Source organism: Oncorhynchus kisutch, linkage group LG16 (genome assembly GCF_002021735.2).
Source record: "Oncorhynchus kisutch isolate 150728-3 linkage group LG16, Okis_V2, whole genome shotgun sequence".
Classification (NCBI taxonomy): Eukaryota; Metazoa; Chordata; class Actinopteri; order Salmoniformes; family Salmonidae; genus Oncorhynchus; species Oncorhynchus kisutch.
This window is the reverse complement of record NC_034189.2, coordinates 18,029,671-18,044,456: the sequence shown is the minus strand read 5'-3', so window position 1 is coordinate 18,044,456 and position 14,786 is coordinate 18,029,671. Positions and strand designations below refer to the sequence as shown.

Genomic DNA, 14,786 nt, shown 5'->3' with positions numbered 1-14,786 from the left:
TGTGCTCTAGGGCAACAGTGTCTAGATGGAATGTGTATTTGTGGTCCTGGTGACTGGACCTTTTTTGGAACACCATTATTTTGGTCTTACTGAGATTTACTGTCAGGGCCCAGGTCTGACAGAATCTGTGCATAAGATCTAGGTGCTGCTGTAGGCCCTCCTTGGTTGGTGACAGAAGCACCAGATCATCAGCAAACAGCAGACATTTGACTTCGGATTCTAGCAGGGGGAGGCCGGGTGCTGCAGACTTTTCTAGTGCCCTCGCCAATTCGTTGATATATATGTTGAAGAGGGTGGGGCTTAAGCTGCATCCCTGTCTAACCCCACGACCCACTCTCTCTCTGTCTGACTCACACTCTGCCTCCATCTCTCACACTCTGCCTCCGTCTCTCACACTCTGCCTCCGTCTCTCACACTCTGCCTCCGTCTCTCACACTCTGCCTCCGTCTCTCACACTCTGCCTCCGTCTCTCACACTCTGCCTCCGTCTCTCACACTCTGCCTCCGTCTCTCACACTCTGCCTCTGTCTGTCCGACTGCCTCTGTCTGTCCGACTGCTTCTGTCTCTCTGTCTCTGTATCTCTCTCAGCAGAGTGATAATAAGCAGCAGGTACTGTGAGTGACAGTAGTGAAGTGTCTGCACCCACTAACTCCCCAGAACAGAATGAGATCACTGTCATTAGCAGGGAAGTGAATAGGGGCTAACAGACAAGTAGATAGCGTCCCAAATGGCACTCTATTCCCTACATAGTAGCCCATAGGGCTCTGGTCAAAGGTAGTGCACTATATAGGGACTAGTGTGTCATTTGGGATGTGGAAGTAGACTGCTCTGTCTAGGCAGGACCCGGTATGGGACAGGCTCTGACCCAGACTGAGATGAGGACAACAACCCATCTGGCCACTCCTATCACTGCCCTGGGGCCCAGGAATCAGGTGGCTGTAACTGTTGAGTCACCTTGGCCCATCTACCTATGTACTGTGTGGAGCACACTAGATACCTTCACTTTAGAGAGCAAGGTTGAGTGAGTCCCAAATGGCACCCTATTCCCTACATAGCACAATGAGCCCTGGTCCAAAGTAATTTTTTATTTATTTATTTATTTTACCTTTATTTAACTAGGCAAGTCAGTTAAGAACAAATTCTTATTTTCAATGATGGCCTAGGAACAGTGGGTTAAATGCCTGTTCAGGGGCAGAACGACAGATTTTTGCCTTGTCAGCTCGGGGATTTGAACTTGCAACCTTCCGGTTACTAGTCCAACACTCTAACCACTAGGCTACCCTGCCGCCCCAGGGCGGTCCAAAGTAATGCACTATATAGGGAATAGGGTGCCATTAGGAATTGGGCCCAAGCTTCATAATGTTAAAGTGAGGAACGTGGTAAAGGAGCTTGGTTTTCCTTGTGCCGAATCACGCCCCTCGCCATGTCTTGTATAACAACGGGGGCTGCGGGGGTACGTGCTACGCTACTCTTTATAACTAGCTCGAAGTTAACTATCTAAGATGTGACAAATAAATTATCTCTAGCTCAGCACTCCAGCTATCTATCTGGTTTGCTAACTTGCTAGATGGCAAGGTCAAGCCTCTTAGTTACGGCATAGCCAATCCTCTCCTGGAACAAGAGCCTTGCTGTCTAATATGTTTTGTGCATGCAGCAAACTGTGAGTAGCCTTTTGAGATAGTTGTATAACTTTATGAGCTGGAATATCACTGCAATATCTGTCACCGCCTGGGCGGCAGGGTAGCCTAGTGGTTAGAGCATTGGACTAGTAACCGAAAGGTTGCAAGTTCATATCCCCGAGCTGACAAGGTACAAAATCTGTCGTTCTGCCCCTGAACAAGGCAGTTAACCCACTGTTCCTAGGCCATCATTGAAAATAAGAATTTGTTCTTAACTGACTTGCCAAGTTAAATAACGGTAAAAAATAATAATAAATTTTTATTCGCTTGCTCATGTTAGCATTTAGCTAGCGTCCACTATGGGAATCCTGCGTGTGTGTGCAGCCACGCACCTCCTCCAGGACTGCCACGCAGAAGACATGCCAGGCCGCGCAGAGACGTAAGAGACTGAACCCCCCCCCCCCCCCCCCCCCCCATTAGTTGGCACTATACAGATCAAACATTTTTCTGTGATCGAATCAACATTACATCAGCCCCTTTCCAATGTAACAAACCAAAACAAATCGAACTTTGCAAGATTGAGTCTGATTTTGTCGTAGGCAGAGCCGGAGCGCAGCGGAGTAGAATTCTGTTGGCCGGTGTAGCCCATAAGAGGTCTTTCAATCCCCTGCAAGTGAATGCGCTTTTCAGATCAGTTCAGAACAGAGCTTGTGCGTGTGCACATTTGCTGATATTCATTTCCAGTTCGCGAGTTATTAGCCCAGTTATAGATAAGTAAAGGTCAGCAATGGGGAGTTACTGCTTCCTACAAGATCACAAAACGTGGAGGCTACATTTCAAGCTGTCTTTAAAAAGACAGTCAGGTAAAAAATATCCTGTCTTAAAGGGGCAGTGTTGTATTTTGAGACCGGTTTGAATATACAGATAAGCTAATAGACAGAGGGGTAGCCTACAATGTCTAATTCTCTGTATGGTAATTATTATTATTATATGTCTCAAGCAGTGTAGGCCTGCATTGACCACATATAGGATACTGTAGGCTATATGATAGAAATCAAAAGCTATTTCCATGGGAAAATGTTCAGTGATTTTCTCCATTGGTTTAGTTGGTTGGCCTACATTATGCTCAGATAGCCACAATAGCCTATTGACTACTGTCTAAAACCATAAGGGTACAGCCTCAGTGTTCACTCAGTGTAAATGCACGCCGGAAGTTCTCACAATGTTCAAGTTTCCGCTCAAAATACCTACAATTTTCTCAGTGCCCCCAAAAATGTGAGGGAACATTGGTTGAGAACCCAACAAACATTTATGTTTGGAAAGAAAAAGCGGCCCCTGTTTGCACTGACATTAATACCATATACCCTGCTATGGTACAGGAACATTATGAAGGTATGAAAATCTGGATACAGCCAGACCCTACCTGGTATAGACTACAGAACAGTGGTGTATTTGTACAGGGCAGTGAAAGTGGATGGGATTGATTTGTTGATTAATGAAACAGCATTTATCGATTGGTTGATTAATTAATGACACAGCCTTTAGTGATTGGTTGATTAATGACACAGCCTTTAGTGATTGGTTGATTAATGACACAGCCTTTATTGATTGGTTGACAGTACCACAGGGATGTCAGGGAAAACTCAAGCTGGTAGAATTAATGTCCTGCTCTTTGATGTTAAGAATCCCTAGTTAAACACCCACCCCCATGACCTTATTGTTCCTGGTATGTCCCATGCACACACACGCTGAGCAGAGGGCTGAGATTACAGATGGCTTTTTGTGACAGTGGGACGAGTAAATGCTTAACACACATTATAGTAATGGGGGCGGGGTATCGATACAGGTACATATCGGGATATTATTTCTGACGATATATTGTATCGTTCTGACAATATCGCAATATTATTTTTGTGATAGTTGGCTGTACCGACAGTATTCTTCCTTCATACCTTGTTCTCCATCTTCTTATTAAACAGGCAGCCAATTTGTTTTCAAATGACTGATCAAAACTGGTTTTCTCATGGCTCTGTCTTTGTCCTTCTGCAGCAGACAAATGGTGAGCAATGTGTTTGGATCATTGAATCGGTATAAAATCTCAGTATCGAATCGCAATACATATAGAATCATGAGAATCCTGACCATTACAATACATATCGTATCGGCACCAAAGTACTGTGATGATATCGTATCGGGAGGACCCTGGCAATTCCCAGCCCTAACACATATACAGTGCCTTCGGGAAATATTCAGAACATTGTTTGGTAACGGCCTTATTTTAAAAATGTATATATATTTTTTCATCCTCATCAATCTACACAAAATACTTACAAATGTTTACAAATGTATTAACAATGAAAAACTGAAATATCACATTTACATAAGTATCGATTGGGTTCAAGTCTGGGCTCTGGCTGGCCCACTCAAGAACATTCAGAGACTTGTCCCGAAGCCACTCCTGCGTTGTCTTGGCTGTGTGTTTACGGTCGTTGTCCTGATGGAAGGTGAACCTACACCCCAGTCTGAGGTCCTGAGCGCTCTGGAGCAGGTGTTCATCAAGGATCTCTTTGTACTTTGCTCAGTTCATCTTTTCCTCGATCCTGACGCTGAAAAACATCCCCACAGCATGATGCTGCCACCATCATGCTTCAATGTAGGGATTGTGCCAGGTTTCCTCCAGGTTCCAAACTTCTTCCATTTAAGAATGCGGGAAGGACACTGTGTTCTTGGTGACCTTCAATGCTTCAGAAATGTTTTGGTACCCTTCCCCAGATCTGTGCCTCGACACAATCCTGTCTCTGAGCCCTACGGACAATTCCTTCAACTTCATGGCTTGGTTTTTGCTCTGACATGCACTGTCAACCATGGGACCTTATATAGACAGGTGTGTGTCTTTCCAAATCATCTCCAATCAATTGAATTTACCACGGGTAATGGAAACAGGATGCACCTGCCCTCAATTTGCATAGCAAAGGGTCTGAATACTTCTGTAAATAAGGTATTTCTGTTTTTTTATTTCTAAAAACCTGTTTTCGCTTTGTCATTATGGGGTATTGTGTGTAGATTGCTGAGGATTTTTGAAAATCCATTTTAAAATAAGGCTGTAACATAACAAAATATGTAAAAGTCAAGGGGTCTGAATACTTTCTGAAGGCACTGTATACACCTACTGAAGAGGAGATGCGTGTGTGTGTGTGTGTGTGTGTGTGTGTGTGTGTGTGTGTGTGTGTGTGTGTGTGTGTACTGGATAACGGAGGTTAGCAGACAATGTCAGCAAGAGGGGGGAAATCAAAGGCTTATCAAAAACCTGCCTTTTAGGAGATTCACAAATAACTGGCAATTGACCCCAAGATGTAGGGTAGAGGCAGATAAAAGTGTGTGGGTGCGGTGTGTGTGTGTATGTGTCAGCATGTGAGAGAGACCGAGAGAGAGAGATAGACAGCGAGACAGAGAGAAAGCGATTTGATTATAGCCTAAAGTTTTGGAACGGAACAAGGAGGAAGTGTGTCATAGCTCACTTCTTAGAATCAAAGTGTTTTGCATCATAGGAGATTTATGGATTGTCCTAATTAGGGACTGATGTAGTTGAGGAAATGACTCCAATGAGGCTTGGCCGACTGCTGCAGAAAGTCTATCAGCAGTTTCCTCCTCGCAATCAATAGGCCCAGTAGTGTGGCTTGCCCTGAAACCTCCCGCAGTAACACAGTGGAGCGAGTCGCCCTGCATACTTAATAAGCAGGCAGACTGCCTTGGTCTTTGAACGCGTAACTACGTCCCAAATGGCACCCTATTCCCTACATAGTGCACTACTTTTGGCCAGGGCCCATGGGTCTGCGGATGAACATTTATATACTGACAAACACAACAGAATGGGCCTATTTCATTTTCACATTATATTCAGGATTTAGTTTGTGTGTTGTGTCCAATTGCCCCCTATCCCCTCTTACCTGTAGGTTTCATGTAATACTCCTCGATGTCTGCCATGTCAGTGTGGAGCGCGCAGGCCAGATAGCTGTGGATGACTTTGTGGCTGTAGAAGTAGCGCGCGCCCATGAGAAGGAACGGCGCGCAGCAGGTCAGCGCGAGGGATTTGGTCACAACAAAGCACATCACTATGGAGATAAGGAAGAAAAATAAACGATACCTGTCAGAAAAAAGAATCAAATGTTGGATTTTGGCGGAAGTCACACACATAACCAAACAGTGACATTCCAAAAAGAAGTATATGTTGCTGCTTCAAAATAAGATCAGTCCCTAATATCACACACGTAATAAGGAGTAAGTAATTGAAAAACATCACATGACATCCTATGTTGAATATGTATTTATTTTACTGGGTGCAAATTTAAGTGTATACACATAGCCTAAATATCCTACACATCCAATAGCCTTTTAAAATAATCTCAGACTCTGGTCCATTTACTGCAGTCGGTGCTTTTTGGAGTAGCCTATTTCTCTGATTGGGCAGCACGATGGCGCCAGAGTGGAACCCACCACACAGACAGGCTGTGCAGCACCATTGCATGTTATTATGTTTTCGTCTAGCCTGGCATGATGCAACACTATTTTACTCCATTGCGCCACGATATGGCGTGCTACTGTCAACAGTGTGCCCTTACTTTGTAGCGGCATGGTTCCAAATAATAGCGTCATATCCACATGATAACCCACACCAATTTTCATACAACATTTCGACAGTGAAGTATGGTGTGTTTAGTTGGTTTTTACTGTTTAATCTGTATGGTACTTACCACGGTACAGATAAAGGAATTAGGTGTACATACGTACGTGATGAACATTTTGAAATTAACATCTGCACTCGAATTATAAACAATGCCAGCATGCGCGCACGGCTGGTGGTGCTGCGCGTTGTGTGCACGTACAGTAAAATGTGTGTATGATGGGAACTGGTGGGGGGGTGCGATTGGTGCACGCACGCGCACACTGTGGGCCAATCCTCAAGTTCTATTCATTCATTCATGCGTCCAACCCAACCTGCATCGTAGCGCCCTACACGCACATCCAACAGGGCACCGACTACATACTACATGCACCATGCGTTTTAGCCATGCCTTTGTGTGCGGTTTGATGCGGTGCTGTAAAGGCAAGTGAGCTACATGCCGGAATCGAGGAAAAGAGGGCATCGAGTTATCCATTAACACACACATTGATGCTCCCAACAGATTATAAGCTTTCCTTCAACTGCATTTCAACTCACAATAAAACAAATAAATACATTTTTCAATGATTGGTTTTCATGTGTTAGTATGGTTGGGTTATTCATTAAGAATGTATTTTACAAGAATCATTTTCAAATACATAATATACATGGGTAAAATGAAAAGCGTTTTTCAATGAGTAATGGCAACTTCAAACGGATTTCACTGCAGTAAATCGTTAGTATCGGGTGAATCGTGTCACTTACGTGTCAGAAGAGCATATACGAATTGGGTTTGACTTTGCTGTAATATGCCTCTGAACGCGGTGTTGGGTATTCTCTCCATTATCCCCTCATAAAAGATGCGGCGCACTTCCACATGGTCCGTGCGCTCAAACTCGCGGATCAAAACCGTATCTTTCCTCACATCATTTTCCTCGAGAGGATTCGGTGCCGGTGTGGAAGAAGTCCACATTTGCGAGGAGGAAAGGATGATAGAATCTTTTTTTGTCCCTTGTATGGCATCGTGTTCATCCGCAACAATTTTTGTCTCGCAAACCATTTTTGGAGACGAACAATGCATGCAACTGGCCTCAAAAATAACTCGATCCTTGGTAAGAATAGAAATGGGATACGATGCGTTTATAAATATGCAAAGAAAAAGGCGGCGGGTGTTTCTGTTGCAACCCTGAGCGTTTCTGCACGACCAAGGGTTGCCGGCCAGCACTTAGCCTATTTATAATGCGCCCTAGCGGATGCATTCAGATTCAGGGGCTGGCCCGCACAGCGCGTACATTGGCTCAGGCGCTTCTCCATTCGATTCTGATAGGCGTATCGAGACAAGAGTGAGGCACCCGGTTTAATTATTTTTTTAAACCTCAACATTGCTCCTGGTGTGCCGGCGAAATTCCACACATGTGTGTTTGAGGGGGACAAGGAGGGTGGATTTGCGTAAGGGTATTTCGGAACAGGTAGGCTAATGGGGCCCTTTGAAGCTCACCCGAAACAACCCGGCCTGCACCGGTGTACCTGCTGCGGGAGCTGCGCCAGACCCTCTATGCAGTGATGACTGAAATTACTTACCAGAATGGATAAGACGCGTTCATACGTCAAAATATAAAGGACACTTGGTGATGGTGGGACTTTGTAAGGGAATGTTTGGAGAACTGACTGACTGTGTAGCCTATGGCTGGTTTAGGTGGCTGCGAAGCGGCGCTTCGCTCCTCCCGGCGTTGTGCCTCTTTCGATCTCCGGTCTCATGACTGACAGTTCTGCTGCACTGCAGTGATTCCACCCCGGTTTTATTCTCTCCTCACTCGTCCTTTCCCCCGACCCTTTCCTTACGACGGCGTTTCGGTGTATCATCATTGAACATTCCTTAGCCTAAGTCGTAGGACTGGCTGTGTAGGCTATTTGGCACAGTATGAGGTAATTTAAATTCACTGTCATTAATTTATTCACACATGCTACAATTGACTGTTTACATTAATTCAGTGTTCTATTTAAATGTGGCCATATGCCTCACTGGACATATCAATCACGTCAATACACATTTATGGGGTGATGTTTTGTTGACACTAAAGGGGCGACACCGCCTATAATAAACCAATGCCGTTACAATGGTCCCGCTACTACTACACCCAATTCAATTCCTCATCTATACTCGATTATGCCTATGGTTTGTTACGCCTGTAAAGCAATATTATAATCAGTGGAGAAAGTTTCACTAAGCGGATGCCTTCATAGGCCAAATGCTCTACCAAATCATTATACATTTGCATTGGCTTCGTTCCATAGCGCGCAGCCTAAATGTAAACACGAATTTAAAGCATTATCTTAATTTTCTGACGTTTTTATGCATTTTTACGCTAGCATTATCAACCTAGCGAAGAAAATGCATTTGTATAGCTCTAAATTAGTTCGGTATAAGATGTTACTAGCCTATCGCATTGAACAGAACTAGGCTAGTGTATATATATATAAATCATTGGTTTAGACTAGAATCATCACCACCTCCCCGCCCTACTGTTGATAACACACCCACCCACTCCACTCCCCAAGAACACATCAATCCCATGCAGTCTATAGGTCTGTCCAAACACCTAAACATTCCCAAATGTGTGTTGGTCGTCGACGCGTAGAGCCGCAGACCTCAAAACATGCGCACGGGGCAGAGTAGCCCTTGCAGTAGACTATAGGTTGTATTAGCCTAGACATCGCAGGTTTCTCGCGCACAAGACGCAGTCATTTCACACAGCAAGACAGCAGCAGCGCCTGCGGGTGGACTGAACCGAAGCTCCCTCTGCCGGGAGACGGATCAGAATGTGTCCTGAGCATGCGCGGATTGATCTTACACCAGCATCGACCCTATAGAATCGACAGACTACATGCGTTACATTTTACCCTGAACGGTTGTTTATTAGGGTCCTATACATACAACCATACATGTGTTGTTATATTCAAGGTGATATACAATAGCAGAGGGTGATTCAAGGGGACCTCGGTCACAGTCAGTGTGATTTTATAGAGGCTGCAGTGGACAACACTTTACACATCAGCAAACCATAGAAATCGAATGAAGGATTGGAGTTATGTAAGGCAAACAAGCAAGGGTTAGGGAACCAATAAGAACCATGACTCTTAATAACTAGTTAAAGAGATGTAAGTCTTTACTGGGACAGAACGACTGGCTGTAGCCCACTTGCTCTGATTATCTTCAACCTGACTTTGTGTGTGTTTGTGTGTGTGTTTGTTTGTGTGTGTGTGTTTGTGTGTGTGTGGGGGGGGGGGGTGTTGCTCTGCATTTTGTATTCAAACTGCCAGGGTGTGTGTGTGAAGTGAGCGAGAGAGTGTGGGGCGTGTGTATGTGTGTGTGTGTGGTGCCAATGTTTCCTAGTTTTAGGCTACACACGGTCTATTTATAACCAGGCTGGCTGCAGGATAGTTCTGGTCCTTGTCCCCGGTTTCCCCGGTTTCCACTGTTCTGTTACCACACTGTGTACCCTCCTCGTCTGACACACACAGAAACACACACTCTCCCTCTCGTCCCAGTCTGACCCAGTCAGAGCCTGTAGCATATACACTGTTCCACACACACACACACACACACACACACACACACACACACACACACACACACACACACACACACACACTTCCCCTGTCCCCCTGTGAACCATTCTGTCTGCCAGAGACATCCACTGCTCTGAGGGCAGTGTGTGTGTGTGTGTGTGTGTGTGTGTGTGTGTGTGTGTGTGTGTGTGTGTGTGTGTGTGTGCTACAGGCTCTAAATGGGATGAGAGGGAGTGAGAGATATAGCTTGATAAAGTACAGGGGAGATGGGGACAGAAGGGCTGAAAGGGGGAGAGAGGGACTTAGTGATGGGAAAGATAAGGTTAAGATAAGACTGGCAGAGTGAAGGAGAGACGGAGAGATGGTGCAAGAGGGGAGGTGGAGAAAACACTGCTCTGCCCTTTGACCCAAGAAAAACAGAAGCAAATGAGAGAGGATGAGAGATAGAGAGCGGGAGAAAGAGAGAGAGGGTGGAGGTATACTTGAAAAGCGAAGACCCAGCTCTTTAGAATGAGATTCAGGGTTGTCTGGGGCTGTGTTTCAAATTGCACCCTATTCCCTACATAGTGCACTACTTCTATATAAGAAAAGGGTATGATTTGGGATTCAGCCCTGTGTTTACCAGGCGTCAGCAGTTACCCACAGACTGCATGCAAACACACAGAACCCTGGGAAGAGAGAGAAAGAGAGAGATCGAGATAGAGAGAGTGAGGGAGAGAGATATAGAGATATACTGTATATAGAGGGGGAGAGATATAATGAGGGAGGGAGGGATATATACAGTGGGGCAAAAAAATATTTAGTCAGCCACCAATTGTGCAAGTTCTCCCACCTAAAAATATGAGAGAGGCCTGTACTTTTCATCATAGGTACACTTCAACTATGACAGACAAAATGAGAATAACAAATCCAGAAAATCCATTGTAGGATGTTTAATTAATTTATTTGCAAATTATGGTGGAAAATAAGTATTTGGTCACCTACAAACAAGCAAGATTTCTAGCTCTCACAGACCTGTAACTTCTTCGTTTTGGAAACCTAATAAAGTCCAGTTTCCCCAGTATCCTCTGCTCTCTGCATTTGACTCCGCCTCCACCACTCCAGGCGCTGTGACACCACAACCCCTAACTACCCTGAATAACTTATTCTCCTCTTCTTTCAGAATCCAAAGCATGTGATTTTCTCACACCTTCTATTTCTTTCTCTCTCTCTCTCTCTCTTCACCCTCCACCCTCCACCCTTGTGTATCTTCATCCAGTGAATATTTCATCAGGGTTGGCCAGGGCTTTATTCATAGATCTGCCTCTAATGAGTAATTCATAGAAGCCCTGCAAAAATATATATGCATATTTAATGCATTATCATGCATATAATTTATTAATGGTGGCAGCCCTGGTAGGCAGCAGGACTGCAGCCTCCTACTTACTTGCTGGAGGTATGCCCACTGGGCGGCCATTTTGGCTCCATTTGCAGGGCATGGTGGGTAAAAATAGATCCGGCCACACCATCTCTATGGGTCTTAGGTGCCCGGATGGCAGACTGGCCTATTCAGGTATATTCAGCCTGCATGGGAGATCTAGGACAGAAATACAGGGCGTTGTTGATTGGCTGTCATTGTCCCTCCCGGTGTCACCGCTAATCAAGTCCTGTTGGAATTTGTTTTAACACTAGCTGTGGCACCGTTTCAGACGTTGTGTGTGTGTGTGTGGAGAGAGTAAAGACTGTTCTGAATTCCTCTCATCGCCTGTCCTTTTAAGACATTTCTGTTCCTAGACATTGGGGGGTTTCCCGCTCCAGAGGAGAACCGTTGGGAGGAGGATCATTCTCCTGCTAAAATAGTGCATTCCAGTGTTGTAGAGTAGAGAGCAGGGGCTGGAGTGTTAATGTAGTGATGAAAGGGGCAATCTGCTCTTGGTACATCCATTTTTTGACATTTAATATAATATGATATACTGTATACCCATTGATTCTAGAAAAATATAACTTATAAAATGCTTCATGATGTTAGTTCAACTGTCGTACATCATCATAACCCAAAATATAAGCTTGTTTTATTCGGTTATTTGTAAACAATGTAGCGATTGAAGGGGAAAAGGTGTGCCATAAAGGCCTGAACCTCTTTGCAGAGAGAGGCCTGCTCATCCATGGACTGTGGGTGGTTGGGACTGTGGGTGGTAGCGGACTGTGGGTGGTGTGGACTATTTTAGGTATTGATGGATTGTGGGTGGTATTGGGGCTAAGTTTTTAAAGTGGACACTCATGTAAGTGTACGGTTGGCAAACTTCTGCAAGGTTAAACACTTGGTGTGTGTGTGTGTGTGATTATGTGTGTGTGTGTGATTATGTGTGTGTGTGTGATTATGTGTGTGTATGTGTGTGTGTTTGTGTGTGAGGTCTTCAACTCAACTGTATGTCAGGGAACTACAACACTTCAAACGGTAGTAAGGATTTAGTGGGGTTTCACAGGAACAGATGAAAGGGGGATTTTGATGGAAGACAAGAGAATCTTGAGAGGCTGCCTTCGCCGCCAGGATCTATTTGAATGATTCAGCAGAAAATCAGCTTGATTCTCAGCCCATCTGAGAGGATGTGATTCCTCCATTAAGTCATCATAAGATTACTGAGTGTCTGCTTTTCTCGCCTTCTCTGACACAAACACGCCATGTGCCATAATGTAAGCCAAACCCCACTAAATTCTTACCACCAATGATTGGCTTCCTCTATGGCTCTCCAGAGATGTCCTAAGAAGTATTGAATATCCTATTACTGCTGCAACACGAGTACCATGAGCCAGTGATACCTCTCTGCAAGTCCAAGGTGTCTGTCTGTCATTTCCTATAAGCCCCGCTAACAAATAATATAATACCCTCTATAAAACACTTCCAGGTAACCAAACACTTATTAAGGTGACGAAAGAGTTCAAAGTTCAATGTACTTGGAGAGAGAGAGAGAGACAGAGAGAGAGAGAACAGAGGGGTGAATGTGGCCTGACTGGGTGTGTTCAGTTTAGTCAGAGTTGCGACATGAGGATGGCGTCTTAGACCTGGGTGGATGGAGGTGATGGTTCCCTATTCCCTACATAGTGCACTACTTTTGATACGGTACAATTTGAGACGTAGGTAGCCCAGGGTTGCAATGCCAGTGGAGTATATAACAGACCGTTTGATTTTTGTTCAAACTGTTGCTAGATATATTTAATTCATAAACATGCTTGCTCTGCAGAGATAACTCTCGATTTTAAGCCTATAGGGAAGATGCTGCATCAATGCGACATAGCAGTACCAAATGTCCTGCCCTGCGCTGAGTTTGGGCTCCTCCATGTGGATGGAAGGGGTATGGCAGTCTCTGTCTACATTTATTTGTATTTATTTTATTTAACCTTTATTTAACAAGGCAAGTCAGTTAAGAACACATTTTTTATTTACAATGACGACCTACCCCGGCCAAACTCTAACCCGGACGACGCTGGGCTAATTGTGTGACGCCCTATGGGACACCCAATCACGGCCAGTTGTGATACAGCCTGGAATTGAACCTGGGTCTGTGCTGTAATCCACATTATAAATAAATGAAGGAGCATGTGAGAGTATGCGGTAATTGGGGCGAGACTCAGACTACTTCTAGCCTGGTCTTCATTCTCTTTGTGCTGTCTTGCCAAGTCTTGCCTAGTTGGCAAGACAGGACCAACAGATCTGGGACCAGGCTGGCTACTGCTGCATTCTGGAAATACAACTGACAGAAGCAGCTCCAGACCAGAACAATCAATATGTCCACAAAGAGAGAGTTGTGAAAGCAGCAGATACTCTTCGTGGGGTTCATAACATAACATGACATAATACAGAACATTAATAGACAAGAACAGCACATGGAAAGAACTACATCCATTTAAAAATGGCACGTGTAGCCTACATATCAATACATACACACAAACTATCTAGGTCAGATAGAGGAGAGGCGTTGTGTTCATTTAAGCAATATAAGATGGAAGGGAGTTCCATGCAAAACTGGCTATATACACTGTATGCTTTCTTGAATTTGTTCTGGATTTGGGGACTGGTGGGATAAGTGTGTTTGTCAGAGCTGTGTGTAAATTGGCTACGCAAGCAATTTGGAATTTTCAACAAATTCATGTTTCTTATAAAAAGAAGAATTGAAGCAGTCTCTCCTCAACTGCTGCTGTGTGATCTGAGACAGTCATTGTTTTTGATTGGCGTTTGATAGATAATGCCTGGGGTCTCATTCCAAGCTGAGTAGTCTATTCAGACACCCTATGAGGAGAGGCATGGTTATAGGGTTTTGAATAAAATACTGCCTCTTAATTCTATGTAATAATAATGTTGATCATGATCACTTAATAACCATGATTCTCTTTTTAGAATCTAGTCAGGGGCGCAACTTTCACTGGGGACGGTGGGAACATGCCCCCCCCCCCAACATTCTGAAACTGTATTTTTGTCCCCCCCCCAATTTATCATTGGAATGTGACACAAAACGAGGCAACAGTGTGCTTTTGGACAGAGTGGCTGGGTAGGCTGTTTTGAGTGTTTAGCCGACTGGATTTAAAAATTTAAAAAACTTCTGAAACCAAGGTTGCGCCCCTGAATCTAGTTATGTATAAGAATATCAGTAGACCAAGGACATAGCATCAGACAGAAATTACAATCTCACAGTCACTGTCCCACACATACCACACATAAACACACACCACACACCAAGAGTGTGGCCTTGTTTAGCCTGATAGTAGTTGATAAAGTGTGACGAACAGCACCTATTCTCTGCAGGGGAGAAATCGGTCCTATTACACACAGGATATGTCCCAAACAGCCCCCTATTTCCTATATAGTGCACTACTTTTGAACAGAGCCTATGGTCAAACGTAGTGCACCACATAGGGAGTAGGGTGCCATTTAGGACCCAGCCATAATAATTGCGTCTCTG

At 44.4% G+C, this 14,786-nt stretch overlaps 1 protein-coding gene across 1 annotated transcript in view; it reads right to left on the bottom strand.

Annotated features, from left to right (window-relative positions):
- Window positions 1-7,492, bottom strand: part of LOC109906864 (N-acetylaspartate synthetase-like) — a 28,405-nt gene extending 20,913 nt beyond the window's left edge. The window contains exons 1-2 of the mRNA XM_020504708.2: window positions 7,045-7,492; window positions 5,567-5,731 (exon numbers count right to left, since the gene is read on the bottom strand). Coding sequence (XP_020360297.1) covers window positions 5,567-5,731; window positions 7,045-7,360 — 481 coding nt within the window. The 5' untranslated portion in view covers window positions 7,361-7,492. The remainder of the gene's footprint in view (window positions 1-5,566; window positions 5,732-7,044) is intronic.
- Window positions 7,493-14,786: the final 7,294 nt, after the last annotated feature.